Source organism: Rhyacophila brunnea, unplaced genomic scaffold (genome assembly GCF_057557595.1).
Source record: "Rhyacophila brunnea isolate RB1 unplaced genomic scaffold, BYU_Rbru_1.0 scaffold_5, whole genome shotgun sequence".
Taxonomy (NCBI): Eukaryota; Metazoa; Arthropoda; class Insecta; order Trichoptera; family Rhyacophilidae; genus Rhyacophila; species Rhyacophila brunnea.
The window spans coordinates 4,402,551-4,420,634 of record NW_028233170.1 but is presented as its reverse complement, the minus strand read 5'-3'; the positions used below and the strand labels follow the sequence as shown (position 1 = coordinate 4,420,634).

Sequence of the window (18,084 nt, the reverse complement as noted above, 5' to 3'; positions counted from 1 at the left end):
CAAGCGAAGATTGCCGAAAGCGTACGAAAATAGCCGAATATGCGCCTGAGTCATGCAAACGGTCGTTCATTTCATTCTACTGGTCGATTTCAACTGAACAACTACAAGATGGCGAAAACTTAAAATATATATATGGAGTATCACCGAGGACACAGTCCTCGTCGAATAAATACACGCCAAAGATATAGTGTGGAACGTAAAAAAACCCGCCATATTCAATGGCGATCACGCTGTTCTTCAGTTAGCCAACTTTTGACCCAGTGTTTTCGTTTACGGCGAGTCCTGACCGCCTGAGCCAGTTGAAATATAGCCACTCGCTACAATAAATTAGTCTTTGGATTATTCGATTTCGATATTCGAATTACTCAATTGGTTTGGAGATTCAAGCTCGCCCAGTTATTCATTATATAAATTAACAATAAGTATACAAACTTTCTATAAATGTCAAACGGCCGCATAAATTTTAACAGATCTGATGCTCGCTAGGTTTGACAGCTGACAGCTCAGTTTTGTTGACGTAAAATTGCGCGGGAATGCGTTCAGTGTAGCCACCAATCTAAGAAATATCTAGTTTTCACTCAACCAATATTTTTAATAATAGCAACACTAGTATTATTTTAACCAATCAAATCAAGGACCAACGAGATTGAATCGTTGCGTGTAATTGCAAATAGCTAGCGACGACGGTTGGCGTCCATCGTTGGATCGGGTTGGGTCTGTGCGTCTGCCAATGGAATATGGCCTTTAGCGTTTTGTGTATTTTGTACACACTTTATGATCGGCGCACGAAATTAGGACTCTAGAAACAAAAACGCCAGTTTCTGTTTTATAACGATGTTGGCGAGTTAATTTTTAACAATTTCACATTTAAGATTTAATGAATCGCCAAACTTTTACGAAAATACCAACTCCCGCATTTATTTCTAAACCACTCAAATACATTCAATATACTTAATAAAAAAAACACAGCAGCACTACATGAGTAGTAGGTCATAGCTGAATAATAAATAAGAACGATAATATAAGAGAAACATACTTTTAATGACATATAAATACATCAGAAATAAATCTGAGTTCGAAGGAACGCTGATTTACAATATAAATATTACCCACGCAATGTTAGTTTATTTTATAATTTCACTTAAATTAATAATAATGTGAAATTTAAGAATTAAACATACTGCTATTCACTATTAACAAAGTGACCAAGCGTACGTCATCCGTTTTTAGAACGGTTCATATTTGGCTGACGCATTGATTGTTCGAGCGTAAAGCCATAAATCGTGATATTTATTTTTCTTTATTGATATTAAATCATTTTAACTGTTTAAAAACTTTTTTAAGAAATAGAATAAATAAACAGAGACATATTTAATTTACCTTCTGAGAAGTTCGACGTTTCAAATACGTATTAGTGCACGATACACTAAGATATTATCTTAGCTTATTGACACGGCAGCCTTCGGTGATTAAGGTAATCACGAAGAGACGCTTTACGACTGTTACGTGGCTAGGACAAGTGTTCCTGTTGCCGCCAAAGAGTGTGACACTTCATACCCTTATGGCACAGCCTCAAGGGTTCCGTTGCCATGGCCGGCCCTCCCTCACCCTGCAGCGGTGCTACAAAAGCGACCTACGTGCTGCAGGTCTGACATGGCGGAGGCGCAAGAGTTGGCGTTGTGGCGCGAACTTGTGCTTGCCCTATGCTCCAATGCTGGGTATAGAAGGTAAACCATTGCGCACTACCAGAAAATGCTATTCTGAAGACCACCGGCCGCCACTGGTAGTGACCCAACGTCATTCTAATAATTTTATTAGTGTTGAGGACGTTTAGGTAAAGCTCCCCTTCGCTTCGTATTTATTGGAAAAAAAACTAAATACTTTCAATTAGACAACCGTATAATGCAGTACATGGGACCCACATCGTGAAGTGGGCCCCCATGCTAGGATCTTTGGCGGCCTCCCCTACCTATCGCTAAGGATAAAGGCAGTGTGACGCTTTACAATAGCGTTTTCCAAATGGTGTACGCGGTAAAATTAATTTGTATGTTTAGTGTTTTATTGTATATTTTAATACATCCATTTGAATTATGGAGATGGCGAGCATTGGATACACAATTAAAAAGTGTATCGTACAAGTACATAATTTTAAATAATAATATAATTGATGGAAAATAGCGCCGCAGGCGATTTTTTTACTACTAAAGCAAATTCCTCGCCGGTCCTCCAGACTAGAGCCCTGTCAGCCCCCCCCCTTGTGGGGGCCATGGTGCAGTGGGTAGGCATAGGTATCTTAAAACTGACTTACGCGTAAGCCAAACTTTTGAAGTGGTTATTGTTTTTATCCGATTGACCATTTTTGGAAACATTTATTTTCTTTATCGGTTTTATTCCGCATTTACCAAGAATACTTTCTTCTTCTGGGTGGATGTATACCGTGTCGCTCTTCCGCTCTATTCGGTCTCCTTCAGTCGATCCAGTCACTCATAGTGCCACAAGTCTCTTTGTAGACCATTAACCCACCGACGCGACGTTGTGGCCTTCCTTCACCACATCCTTTACGTGTGATGCTTTACCAATACTTGTTTTACACGTGCCACGTTGCCGGTCCATCGTAGACGTTGGGCTTTAATATATCTGATGACGTTAGGGCGTCAGGCTCATCAAAGAGCTCGTGGAGTAGTTCACGGTTGTGCCGTCGTCGTCAGATGCCATCCTCACTGATTGGCCCAAAGATATTATATTGTAATATTATATTATAATGATGATTAAACTGGCGCTAAGGTCCATTTAGGTCCATGGCCGACTGCACAACCATCCTCCAGGCGTCTCTGTCCAGAGCTTCTCTTTTCCAGTCGGTCACACCCAGCTTCGCTGCATCCCTGCTGACGGCGTCCGACCATCTCTTCCGAGGTCGGCCTAGAGGCCGGATACCCACTGGGTCTCCCTTGTAGACCCTGTAGAGAGCTCTGCTTTCTTCGCACCTTACAACGTGACCGGCCCATCTTAGCCTTCTTGCCGGAAGACTAGTAAAGTTCGGCATTCTTACGAATGCGCCACCCTTGGTCCTCTTTCATTGGTCCAAGTATTCTTCGGAGAATTTTGTTTTCAAATACTTGGATAGCCTTTTCTTGTTTCTCCGTAATGCTCCAGGTTTCGCATCCGTAGAGAACTATAGGTTTTACGATCACGTTGTATACCCGAAATTTCGTTTTTCTGGACAGCAGTTTGGACCCAAATATGCTCTTCAATGCAAAGAACGCTCTTTTTCCACTCTTCAGTCGGCAGGCAAGCTCTGTGTCAAGATCATTTTTTTCAGAGATCCCAGTTCCTAAGTACCTAAATTGTGCTACTTTTTCAAATATGGAATTCCCAATTATTATAATATTATAATATATATTCTTTTTAATACTACAACAGGCCATGATGTCGAATGACAGTAGTGTAGTGAAACAACAGTGTAATTAGTACCTAATAGAAGTAAAACAAACACAAACACTTAAGCTTTGAGAAAATCACATAAGTACATATTATAATAATCTCACGGGAGCTATGAAAGGCCAGCGTCTTACCCACTGGTCGTGATGTGCCGTGGAGGTGGGCAGGCCATGCGTTGCATATGGGCAGGGCTTTTTTCGAAAAATAAAGGTGCCGGAACTTACTTATTGCCAAACTTCTTACCTACTAAAGAAAATTATGTTCAAATATCATATAAAGTAACATTTCCTATGCCACGACGCGCACAAAAAATTAAACAAACAAACAAACAACTTAAGTTGTAAAAGATAAAATTGTAGAAACATCATATATTTGAATAAAAGTAGGTATATAGTAATTTCCATGGCCCCCAAATCCTGAAACGGTCCCCCAGTCCAGGATCTTTAGCGGCCCCCCTACCTATCACTATGGTTAAAGGCAGTGTGACGCTATATAGTAGCGTTTTTCAATTGGTGTTCGAGGTAAAATTAAAGGTATTCAGTGTATTACCAATCATTAACCAAAAAATGCAATTACACAACCACATATTTTTAAATGTTAATATGTTTCAACGTAATTAGCGCCGCAGGCTATTTTTTACGATTAGGGAAAATTTGTGATGTGCGTTTATCTCACTTATCTAGTCGATCCCCCAGGCTAGAGCCCTGTCAGCCCTACCTTTGTGGTGGCAATGGTGATTTTCAAAGTTCAGTCCAATTCTCGTCTGACAAATTGTCTCGATTCCTTTTATTAGTGTAGAGTCTATGGCCGAATGCTCTTCCACTTAGTAACCACTGATCAACGTATTTTGAAAGGATCGAAAAGTGTCAAAGGTGGTCCGACGAGTTTGATGAACAAAAGTACCGAAACTGTTTTGGTCTTCAACGAAGCTCTTAATGGGGTAATAATTAGATTCATTTGCGAAAACTTGCGTTCCATTCATTTGAAGAAATGGCAATGGAATTCAATGCAAATATCACGCGAGATAGTTTTTCAGCATATGTTTTTTCATATCAGATGATTCAGGAAAATTAAGTTGTACTATGTACGCGCGAACATTGTTTCGTCTAATTGCTTTTAAAACATTAAAAATACCGTGAAAAAAGGTGCCGGATCGCCGTTCCACCGCGTTACATTACAAAAAAGCCCTGCATATGGGTGACACATTATAAAGGGCGGCAAACGAAGGAGCGAATACAAATATTGTCACTTTTGAGAGTAGTGGTGGTTTTCAATGAAGCAGGCAGGTGCGGTCACTTCATTACAATGTATGTAAATAAATAATCGAAGCATAAAAAATCCTGACAACATAATAATTAATTATTGTTGTTGTGTAATTAATACCCGTTGTGATACATTTTATTGTTATGGTAGTTTATCGCAAAAAATGGAAAAAATATGTCATAGCAGTAGTGTGAAGTTCTCTGCACGTGAACCTGCAATGTGAAGTCACTTGTAGGTAACTTAATCAGTGGAGCAGTGGTATTTTTTGCTTCAATTTCATACGTTTAGGCTCCATCTCTATTAAAGAAAGTTTTTTTCAACTTTGGTCGATACGGATAATATAGGTAAATCACTCCATAGTGCAGCGATTTCCAAACTGGGGGGCGCGGACTGTTGCAAAGGAAGCGCGAAAAGTTTAACACAATAATGTACTCACAGGTTTGCAAGTGCATAGTTCATAAAACGGCATCTAGTTATAAACTACATAAAAAACAGTACTATACAAGTTAGGTTGTTTGCAAACCTATATATGAAGATATGGAGACTAATTTTATTATACCTCATTTCTATATTATTGTGCATTACCCTCACACGAGGGGGGCTGACAGGGCTCCGGCCTTGGGGCCCGGCGTTGCGGATGGACCAGTTAAGTGAGAAAAACACACTATTAGTAAACTACACTATTCTATATAAAAATCTATATATCGAGCCCGTTTAGTAGAAAAAAGCACTTTGTGTAAACATGTATAGGTATACACCATACAATTATTTAACCCTACGACAACGGTGGCCAACCTATGGCACGCGTTTGAAGATTAAAAAATACCTATAATAATAATAAATGACAGATCAAATTGTATAAAAAATAGCAGGCAAATATTCTTCAAGAATAAGCATTACGTTTAATTTAAATAATTTAAATAAATAAAATAATAAATATGTAATTGGATAATTAGGTCGGTCCTATGTGTCACATATAATATTATAGCAATAACCTCATCAGGCGGCGGGGAATTCCGCACCGCGAACTTCTAATTTTGATCGATTTACAATGCTTGAGATCATGGCCCCCACATCCTGAAGCGGGCTCCCAGGCTAGAATCTTTGGCGGCCCCCCTACCTATCGCTAAAGTAGAAGGCAGTGTGACTATCTACAGTTGTGTATTCCAAATAGTGTTCGAGGTAAAAGTGAGGGTATTTTTTATCGAATATTGATAAACAATAAAATATTGCATCGCACAGCCACGTAATTTTAATTATGGTTTAAGTGAAATAGCGCCGCAGGTGACATTGTTTACTATTAGTACAATTTTGTGATGTGTGTTTATCTTAGAGGCCTGTCAACCCCCCATTTGTGGGGGCCATGCTTGAGATCACTGTAGCTAGAGAATGCCTCATCTGAACAGAGTAATTCTGTTGTCAATTTGTGCGTAAATAACAAACTAATTAATACATTAACAAACAATTTCATTTCTACCCACAAAAATGACTGCACCAAATAAGAAACAAAAACTTGGTGCAGCTAGCAGTAGTAATTCTGACAGACAGTTTTATAATTGGTGGACTGAAATGTATGGCGTAATTGAAAAAAATGTGATAAAGCTATATATGTGCTATCTTCTGTGAGTGGTATCTAGAGCATCGTCATTTTTTTAATAGAATTTTTAAAAACTATTTTTTTCCATAACTGCTCGGCACGTCAGACAGTTGAAAAATAATATTTGGGAAATTTTGGCACGCGTACGTAAAAAAGTTCGCAAACCCTGCCCTACACCATTGCATGGTGTTGATTCTCAGCAATAAACAGCGTTAATTATTCTAAGTATACTTATATTTTTTGTATGAAATTTAATATATAAACTTTCAGTTCTCTGCAGTGGATGAAGTAACAACAAAATAGTTATAGTTTTTATTCACAGGTGTCTGTTAATTTATATTAATATTAAACATTAAATGTGATCGTTTAGAAAGGGTCTACGTGTACACGAAACAATTCCCATATTAATTAATGATTTACGTATTTACAATGTTTGTGCTTATTTTCAAATTTACTTGTTCAACTAACTGGCCGTGCGTACATTTAATTATGTCTAGACTGTGCGTTTGTTTATTTCCTGCTGGTATTTAAATTTGAGCATTTTTAGTTGTCTTTTGCACCTTGTTTGTAATTCGTAGGAGAATCTGCAACATGAAGAGGAGATGCGAATTGTTCCGGCGCCGCATTTAATCGCTTTATTCTTGTTTTCCTTGTCCCATTGCATTGTGTTTTAAGTTAATTCTGTCAGTTTCACTGTCGGCCGGAATTTTATTTTTCATTCACGGTGGCGTCAAGCGTAAATTCTGACGTTATTTTTAGAGTTCGGTGATCCAGAGACTATCGTTCTTGTGCTTAGTTCAGACCAATATACACTATGTCCGCATACAATTGTTTGTAAACCTTTGCCGCTACACATATGCATGTGCGCAACCACTTGGTCAAACCAGGGCTCGAAATGGACCGGAACGCACCGGAGCGCCGTTCCGGTTCATAAAATGTCCAAAATTACCGCTCCGTCTCGTGGAAATATTAATTTGACCGCCTGAGCTAGATATGTCATATAATAAAAAATCTAACAGATTTATTTTTATAAAATACATATACAATTAGATAACAACGTTAATATTTTCATAATATTATCGAGCGTTCCGGTTCGTAAAATTTTCCATTTCGAGTGCTGGTTCAAACCCAACGCACGTCCATACCTAGGCCCGGTCTTAGGGCGATTTGACCGATGGGTCCAATCGAGCCTCGCACTTTTGGCATCTCAGATCTAAGATATTCTCATTGACACCAAAGGGAAGAAGTACGGAACAATATTGTTAGGTGAATAAAATAAGCTACTGTAGTTTGTGAGTGTATGTTATTAATTCCTAATAGGTACTTGGATAAGAATTATTCAAAATTTGAAAAAAAAAATATAAGTATATGAATGATTTTGCCGATAAAAAGGCATGAAAACATCAGAGTGATACGTAGTATTGTTATTTATGTGTTATTGAATTATCCAGTAAATTGTTGAAAAATATATAGTTTTTTTTCAATTAAGCAACGGCCGTTAATTGTAGGGGAATAATATAATATTAGCCCTCCATACACAGGGGCAGGGGCCTAGCGCATACACTGTAATTGGGTCTCGCATTTGGTAGGACCGGCCCTGTCGATATCCTGCAAACACTACTATCAAATTAAATATACATATTAATTGAGTTAGCATTTTCTTGGTAGAATTCCATTTTACATTTATGATACTGTCGCTACAACCGACGAATAGTCAAAAATCTGTGCGTGGACATTTGTATTAAAACATTTAAAATATTTTTTTTTTATCCAAAGAATAATTTACAAGATGACTTTAATTAACATGGATACATAATTCGGAAACATCTCAGAAACGGTTCCATGAAACAGAACATCACAAAACAGAACAGTGACAAAACAGAACATGACAGAACAGAACATGACAGAACAGAACATGACAGAACAGAACATGACAAAACAGAACAGCCAGGGGAAAAATAAAACATTCATTTTTGTGGAATCTATTTATTATTAAGTACTTTTAAAACTTAGGTTTATAAATGAAATAGGTATATGTAAAAATTTAATATTTTCAAGTGAAATCATCGACTGTTTATTAGGTATTATGTATATTTTGTTACAAAACCGATATTTTGAAAATAATGCATTTTTCTACCAACGATTATTATTAGCCAGTGCTCATACAGGTCACCTTGGAGTTATAAAGAAAAAGTATGAGACCCTTAGTGAGTGGCAATAATTGTGCATGATTATCAAAATCAAACAGATAAATAAAATTGAGGTTTTTATGGCGAATGGCCAACTTGCAGTGATTACATTATAAAATTTTATATAAAAAAACTGCATTATTTTCAAAATAACAGTTTTGTAAAAAAAGTGTATATTATACCTAGAAAACAGTGAATGATTTCACTTAAAATATTAAATATTTATATATATATATATCGTAAAGTATGTATTTAATTAATAAATAGATTCCACAAAAGTGAATGTTTTATTTTTCCCCTGGCTGTTCTGTTTTGTCCGGTTACCGCACACCAATTAAAAAATACACACGTTAAAGGCAAATAGATTTTTTTTGCGTCTTTGGGTTCTGTTTTGTTTTTGTGTATAAATTGTAGCGACTGGCTTTAGCAGTTTTATCCAATCTGTTTTGTGGATAAAGCGTGTTGGCCGGAACCCGATACTAACCCGAGCTATTTACTGCAAATTTGCATACGGTAACCAATTGGTCAGACAGATAAACAGAATGGATAAAACTGCTAAAGCCAGTCGCTACAATTTATACACAAAAACAAAACAGAACATAATGATGCAAAAAAAACTATTTGCCTTTAACGTGTGTATTTTTTAATTGGTGAGCATGTCGTATGAGCAGATGACACGAGCACATCTCCCAGGAGTTCGGAGCCCTGCGGAGCGGGTACCATTTATTTTAAGAGAGGCAAGTGCGATGGATTGGCCGACGAGGTGTTTATAATTAGAAAAACCAAAGGGGGGCGAGTGAGGTCTGAAAAATAAAAATGCATCGGACGATGCATTTTCCGGAGTGGTCTTTAGCCGTAAGTCATGAATGTGAATCATTGATCACTGAGAGGAAGATTTTTCACTTGGGAATACGAAATCTTTAATGAAAGACTAGACTAGGTAATGACTTTTTTTATTCAATACTAAATATATGCAAGATTTAATTAAGATTGTACGATTTAAAATACATAATTTTGAAAAAACAAATCTATGAACTCACATTCTATGCTAGAGGTTCCCAACCGATGTGCTGTGAGGAATTTGGAAGTATGCCCCAAAATATTGTTATACGTCAGGGGTAGTCAATCTGGTCTATACCGCCCACTAGTGGGCGTTCCATCTTTCATGGTGGGCGGTAGGGGTTTAAAAAAAATCATTATGTTTTCATAAAATTCCCAATGACAATTAAAATTAATTAAATGTAATTTCATCAGACTTCCTGTTTCTATGATTAACTATAGATTTAACTACAGTAAGTTCTTTTATAAAGATTCATTCTGCCAAACTTAGCGAAAGCCTGACATAAAGTATTTGATAAGTAATTATTATTATATGCTTTAACTTGCTGTAACTCCGCTTTATACGTTTTATAAAGTAAAGTTACTTCCATACTTTATAAATCACCATTACTGTGGAACCGGTGGGCGGTTAGAAAATTTTACTACGAACAGAGATACGAAAGTGGGCGGTAGGTATAAAAAGGTTGACTACCCCTGTTATACATTATCCAGTCACTTGCGAGTTACAAATAGGTCATTCAAGAATCATATAAAAATGTTTCCTTTTAGTAGCGATTCAATATAAAAGTTCTGCTCAATTTAAAGTGTATTTATGTTACTTACAAAATAAACTACGTAACAGTATCCAACATACCATTTTTAATTTTTATAAAATTATATTTTTACATCAGGTAGTTTTTTCATATATCAAGTGATTAGGGTACCTACCACAGGAGAATCTTAACTAGGCGTCTTGGAAGACTGTAACACCGTCCACATGACGTGTCGGTGGCGAAGGGTGGAGGTAGGCTCTAAAGATCCGATATAGATAGTGCATACTAAACTTTGTCAATTATAGGTATTTGTTTTCACTGAACTAAGACAACAATAAATCACAGATGGTGTTGGTTAGTTCTTAAAATTTTACAATTATAATACGCTGCGAAAACCAAGCCATAATAGATAATAGTCAAAAAATACTCGTCTATCTATAAAATATCTGTAATTACGACATTAAATCATACATAATTTTGGATATTTTATTATAGATATGATAACATTTTTATATATTATGGCTTGGTGCAGGGTTTAATGATTTTAAAAAAAACTGACCAACAACATTGTGTAATATGTATTCTTAATTCAACGAAAACAATAATAAGTATGAATGAAAAAGTATGCACAATTTTGTCGGATCGTCCAAAGTATACCAAAACTATTATGGTTTGGCTTAGGTAGGGTTTAATTGATTTTTTTTAATTAACCAACTCCATCCGTAAATTATTGTAGTCTTAGTTCTATAAAAACAAATACGTATGACTGACAAAGTTTAATCGGCACTATTTATGTCAAATATTAACAGCCTGCCTCCACCCTTCGCCACTGTGACGTGTAGACACGAGAGTTATGATGCAATGATGTCTCGATGACCTAAGACTAAGTAGACGCAAGAGGAAGCTTAGCGAGCGATAAGAAATTCTGTAGATAATTAATAAACATTAATTAAGTATCTCCATTTAAGTATAAATACACAATTAATGTAATAAGTTAATCATATTTAGCCACATGGTTTTGCAAGAAGCACTCTGTATTGAAAAATGCATTGCAATTATTTATGTTATGCGGGTGCGGTGTGTCAAAATCAGCTGTGCGTTGGGACAAATTGATTAGGGAACCTTTTGGAAATAGCGCGTACGTTTGGCCCACATTTGCAAACCGTCTCGCTTTCGGTTAATGGCAAATAATATGCACTTCGCATCGATGAAATTGCTTGGTTGGAAACTGGCGTAAATCCTTGTTCGACTGGAAAGAATACATACTTAGATAATTAATGCCAGTAATTTTAATAAATTTGTCACCCAATGTATTTTTGTAATGAAGAAATAATGTATTTTTAAACTGCCGACAGTTGTCAAAATTGTGTATAGTTTTCGTCCCACTTCTGTAGGCATTGTCGCATTTATCTTATTATTCGTCTGCCTGACATTCTACCAGTAGCGAAGGGTGGAGGTAGGTTGTTAAGATCCGCCATAAATAATGCACACTAAACTTTTATTAGTCATACGTATTTGTTTTTATTGAAATAAGACTGCAGCTTGTTAGTTATTTTTTAAAAATCAATTAAACCATGCCTAAATGAAACCATAGTAGTTTTGGTTTATTTTTGGCGATACGACAAAATTTTGCACACATTTTTATTCATACTTATTTGTTTTCGTTGGATTAAAAATAAATTTTTAAATTCATTAAGCCCTGCCTATACCAAACTATAATAGATAAAAAAATATTATTCTATCTTTAAAATATCCAAATTTATGTATTGTTTAATTGCATAATTTTAGATATTTTATAGATAGCCGAGTATTTTCTGATTATTATCTATTATGACTTGGTTATCGCAGGGTGTAATTGAATTTTTAAAACTAACCAACACCATCTGTACATTGTAGTCTTATTTCAATGAAAACAAATACGTATGACTGTCAAAGTTTAGTGTGCACTATTTATGGCAGATCTTAACAGCCTACCTCCACTATTCGCCACTGGTCTGTAGTGATTATTTATTTCAAATCCCATCAAAACTCCAACGAAAATGATCATTAAAAATATTATACTTTTATTATAATTACGTTATTTAGGCATATTATCATTATTATTATCTCTTTTGCATGTTTGCGGTAGGTAGTTTTTTCAGTCGTCTCAGCATAGATACTGTTATCGGCGAAGTTTATGTTAGTAACGAATTAAATTCAATTCCTTGTATATATTGCCAGAGGGCATTTCTGAAACGAAGATTCGAACAATTGAATGCTCCCTAATGGCGGCAGATGATAGTGCAACGCGCAAGCGCATCATCGGGATGCTGTGGTCCCCCCTCACTTTCCTCTCCCTATAATATTATTTTGCTGCCACCGACGTAGGGTTGTCACAAAGTTATTGAAGAAGACCGTTTTGTATAAAGATTTAAACCTAAACGTGTGACAGTGATATTATAAACTCTGATAAAATATTTTGTTTATGTTTTTGCACACAAACGTGACATGTGCTAACTAAATTTGCCTTCAGCAATTTTTATATCACAGAAGGCTCCATTTGAAGAAAATCTTTGAAATGCAATAATATTTTAATAATCGTGCATCGTGTCACAGGCCTTAAAATTTTCGAAAGAAAACATGTTTTTCGAACCCTATTATGCAGTATGTACGATTGTGTGTACGTAAACGTTGTCAAAGTTTTTTTTACAATTCATATATAGATAATATTATAAATTATAAAAAGTATAATCCAATGGTGCACATAATTCGATTGGCGGAAATTCGAATTATTCAATAGTATGCTAAATAAGACAATCTAATACGTTGCCGGCTATAGTATGTGTAACTAAAGGCATAATTTCATTGTTATCACGTAAGCACACGTGAGTTCACGGCAAGCTCGTGCCATCGGCAAAAAGTGTGCATAATAAATGCATGTGTCAGAACCACCCAGAAGTCACGTAGCTCGTAACATGTCGAACCACCAACCACACGCGTTGTATGAATTTTTCTGCAAATGTTCACATTTTTGAGTCACGTGATCTCATCACTATCTTTGTTTTCAGTGAGATACAAAAGCCAGGCAATTTTTATTATTGGATGTTCTAATGGTTCTAGCATATGAGTTCACGTGACGTGTTAATAGTGTGTATTTGCCTTAATAAATCATCAATGCACTTTCTATTATTATTTTTTCATGGTAGTGTTTTTTTTAATTAGCTTGTGAATTTTTTTGAACGTTTAACTATCGTCACGTGTGATCGCCACAAAGACACAATTTTTTTTTCCCGAAATATCTAAAATAAATTATAATATACCGTTTTATTATTCGGCAACCCTGCTGTTGTGATCTCCCGTCGGCAATCGGGTCATTCGCGTCTATTTTCAGTTCGCGCGCTCCCAGTCGCCGCCCCGCTCCCGCGCGGCGCTACGCCTAAACACATCGTGCCTTTATCAAACCCGCTGCAAGCAATAATGCGCTCGTGCGTCATTCGTCAACCATCCTTCATTCAATTGACAACGCGGGCTCGTCCCCCCGAACACTCTCCGGTTATTATTAATCATCCACGATCGCAGGACAGGATGCGACGACGCTAGTTTTGTTTTCCCTGTTTTTACGACGGATTTAAACGTTGTGTTTTGTTGACGTCGTTTTTTGTGACTAGATAGATACGCGTGTCTCACAATCGAGACGTGATTCTCGTTCGTTATTAAATTTTCCCTCGCGAATTTTCGTTTGAATTTGTCTCGACAGTGACAGTTGAACGGTGTTGTTTTGTTTTGTCCGTTGCAAAAATCAGCGTAGTGACAATGTGTTTATTATGATAAATTTGACGTTATTTGCTGACATGTCTGTGAAATTGTGATAAAAAGGATTAATACTATGTCGTCCTTCGAAAGGAGCTTCGCGGGGCTAGTTAGCCCTCCTCGAAGAGTCACAGTATTGGGAGGCGAATTAAGTGCATTCAGGTAAACAAAGCTTTATTATGACCGTAATAATTTAGTTCTGTTATTCTTAATATTATAAGCTACTCGATTTTACTTAATTTATTGAGGGATCCATTAAAGACGACGAAACATTTTAATTTGTATTTTTTTTATAAAACTATTTTGTGAGAAATAAAAAATAATATATATAATGTAGAATAAAACTTACTATGTATAATTTCCATGGAAATGATTCACCCTTTAAGCAATTTTTCTCTCACCATTCTTTTGCAAGAGGCCGAAGGACGAAAATAATAAACTTCATAGTTTATATCAGTGACGTCCCGTGGGGGTAGGTAGGGGGAGCTGACAGGGTTCTAGCCTAGGGGCCCGGCGTGGCGAGTCGACCAGATAGATGAGATAAACACATATCACTAACTTCCTTAATGGCAAGAAAAGTCGCCTGCGGCAGGTGGACGTATTAAAAACACAAAAAAACGCTAAAAATTCACTGGGTATCCTTAATTTTACGCATCACACTGCCTTTAAGCTTAACGATAGGTAGGGGGGCCAGTCAAAGATCTTGGCCTCGGGGCCCGCTTCAGCAGTGGCGGCCATGGGGTAGGTAGACCGTTCACTTCTTAGGGGCGGCAAATATTAGAACGAGTGCGAATATTTATAACGTTTGAAAGTATATTTCGTCGAAATACGCTTTTCGTCTGTGTTTATGTCAAACTTATAAAGAAGTTTTCTATTATTTGTCGTAGATCAGAAGCAATAATAAAATATGTTGGCCGATACATAATAAATTCGCATATATATATATACCATACTAAATTATTGCAAGAGGCGGCATTCTGAGCCTGCTTATGATGAGCGACACATAATAGTTTATTACATAAATTAGTTGAGAATGTCCTGGTAGAGAAAAGTAGGCGGACGAAACCAATCTAGTGTAGAATCATCATCGGCCGGGGTCAATCCACTGCTGGATGAAGGCCTCCCCAAGCTTTCTCCAACTCTCTCGGTCCTGTGTCGTTCGCTGCCACGTATTTCCGCCGAACTTTACCAGTTCGTCAATCCAGCGGGTTTTAGGGCGACCCTGTGGCCGTTTCGTACCCCTTGGGTACCATTGGATGACGGCATTTGTCCAGCGGCCGTCCTTTCGGCGAGAAATGTGCCCCGCCCATCTCCATTTCAGCTGTTTGGCAACGTCTATTACATCGCGTACTCTTGTCTGCTTCCTAACCCATTCGTTTCTCTTACGGTCCTTTCGCGTGATGCCCAACATGCACCTCTCCATGCCTCGCTGTGTGACTCTTAACTTTTGGACATCTCTCGTGTTGAGGGTCCACGTCTCGCAGCCATACGTGAGCACGGGTAGCACACATTGGTTGAACACCCTACGCTTAAGACATAATGGTAGGTCACTCTTGAAGATACTATTCAGACGTCCGAAAGCATTCCATCCCAGCTTTGTTCTTCGAGCAATTTCATCGTGCATGCTTCCGTCTATGGATACCTGCTGTCCGAGATAGATGTAGCTGCTGACTTGCTCGAGTTGGGTGCCAGAAATACAGATAATCGCAGGGTCCGAAAAACAGTTCCTCATCACTTTTGTCTTTGAGACATTTATCTTTAGACCGACCGTTTGACTGACATCCGCGAGTTCTTGCATTCTACCTTGGAGGTCTTTCGGGTCTTGTGAGAGTATAACAATATCATCTGCAAAGCGCAGGTGACTGAGGTGCTCTCCGTTAATTGGAACACCTTTTTCCTCCCAATCAAGTTTGCTAAATAAGTCCTCAAGAGTAGCAGTGAATAATTTAAGTGAAATGGTATCACCTTGCCGGACACCTTTGTTAATGGGGAATTTACACGACCGTTTGTGGAGTTTCACGCATGCTGTGGCATCACTGTATATACTGTTCAATATGTTTATGTAGCGTCTGTAAATTCCTTGGTTGCTAAGGGTGTCTATAATTGAGATTTTTTTGATGGAATCAAACGCCTTTTCATAGTCTAAATAACTACATATAAATATATATTCTTTTTGATTAATACTAAGTCAATAGCTATACATAATAAATGTATTATAATACAATGTCCCTCCACGGAGAATTATTCTGTTACATTGGAGCGTTCAGTGACGTTGAGATCCGACCCAATGTCTGATTTTAGGATTTTGGTATAATTGGATAATTATTATATGACTATGGTTTTAAATGTTTCGAGGCCCCTTTTAAATCTTTTGACGAATCGATTGCGTTACGAAACTTAACATTATAATATCTATGTTAATTTTAAATACTTATAAATAAATAGCTTATTTTTGATTTATCTATTTAATAATAAGTAAGTATAAATTTCATCTTCTATTCAATCCAGTTTGAATTGAATAGGCGTGTACTTGCTAAATCTAAATTATATATTGATAACTATCTAATTTAAAATGTTTGTACTTATCAGGGAATTCTGTGATCCCAATAACCATGTAAAATAATTTTGTTATGTTTTTGATTCATCGAAAGTCCCACAATAATTAATCATCAAGTACTTAAAATTACCTTAACTTTATTACATTTTGTAATCGAGCTTTAACCCCATTAATATTATTTTATTTGGTTTTTCAACTGAATTTTAAACTTAACTAAGTGCCTGCCTATTTATTTTATTGTCTATCTATAATCCTCAATAATCACCAGGAAATATGTAGTTAGTAATAGGTTTAATTATTGAATTAGTATCTACATATCATTGCTTCAATTCGTAATCAGTAATCTAATCACAATATAAATATATTTTAATGATCTTTAGAATCCTTATAACTAAAATATTAACAGAACCCATACATAGCCATTACTATAAATATAATTACAATTTTCCTATAGATAGTTACGTTTATTTTTGTCCTTTTGGCTTTGAAAGTTGTTGGTACATTTTCTTATATTATGATGAATGATTGACATGAACGGAGTTAGCTCGTTTACGGATTACCATATACGTAACACGATGGAGTTGCTTGATGTGTGTTTACATAATGTGAATAACAGATTGCCCTTCTGCTAAGTTAAAATGATGATGTTTATTTGGATCGTACAATGTGCCTAACATGAAAGAGCGTAGTGATGGACGACACTCGTCAATTAACCCGATCGTATGTTGCTGTTACAGTTACAGGAACGAACCTAATCATTGAATTAGTCGGAGTCAGATCGAATGATATAATAAGTCAGATCAGCTGAAACGAAATAATTGTACACGTGTGTGCATGAAAGGCGTTCCACAAGCGGGGGTGTGTAATTCTTCGAACAATAACTAATTGACAAGATAGCTTTACAAAGTTACCTAGTACCTACTTTAAAAAAAATACAAATGTTTTATCGAGATTGCGCCCATTATAACGACTAGCTACTGTACATGTCGAGATGTTAAGTTAAGATCCAGCATAAATAGTGCACATTAATCTTTGTTAGTCATACGAATTTGTTTTTATTGAACTAAGACTACAATTTACAGGGTATTGGGTAGTAAACTGCCTGAACCAAACCGTAATAGTTTTGGTATATTTTGGACGATACGACAAATTGTGCACACTTTTTCATTCATACTTATTTGTTTTCGTTGGATTGAGAATACATATTGTACGTTATTATTTTTGATTTTGCGTGTTGGTAAAACTTGGCTTCGATCGTTATCAGCGGTGATAGGGCGTCCAGCGAAGCAGTCACTGGCCACTGACCAGTCCAGTCACCGACTCATCGCTCATCACATCACGTAGGTAGGAGGTCAACGGTTGATCGTTGCCACACTTCCAAGCCTACGCACCGATTTTTCAATGGAGTGTAATATCGCCGCATATTTCAGACATCGAAATTACCTCCGTTTAACTAACATGACATGATAGATGATGGACCATGATAATTTAAATAATAGTATGTAGATCAGTGGGGTAACTCGGTCACAGATTTTATTGTAGTTATGCCGACGAGGTGTTGTTAACTTAGAGGAGACCGCATTTAATAGATTCGACATAACAGTCAAAATTTGTCTCTTGTGCGGTTTCCGTTTCCATCGTATATCTTACTCACTTACT

General features: G+C 36.7%; 1 protein-coding gene across 3 annotated transcripts in view; it reads left to right on the top strand.

Moving 5' to 3' along the window:
* The window catches only part of cnn (phosphodiesterase 4D interacting protein centrosomin), a 78,456-nt gene that overhangs the window by 1,834 nt on the left and 58,538 nt on the right, over nucleotides 1-18,084 (top strand). For 2 of the 3 annotated variants that reach the window (XM_085955941.1, XM_085955943.1), the window contains exon 1: nucleotides 13,442-14,030. The exons of the other annotated variant lie outside the window; for it this stretch is intronic. In XM_085955941.1, coding sequence (XP_085812067.1) covers nucleotides 13,945-14,030 — 86 coding nt within the window. In that variant the 5' untranslated portion in view covers nucleotides 13,442-13,944. Of the gene's footprint in view, nucleotides 1-13,441; nucleotides 14,031-18,084 lie in introns of those variants that run through there. 3 annotated transcript variants of the gene reach the window in all.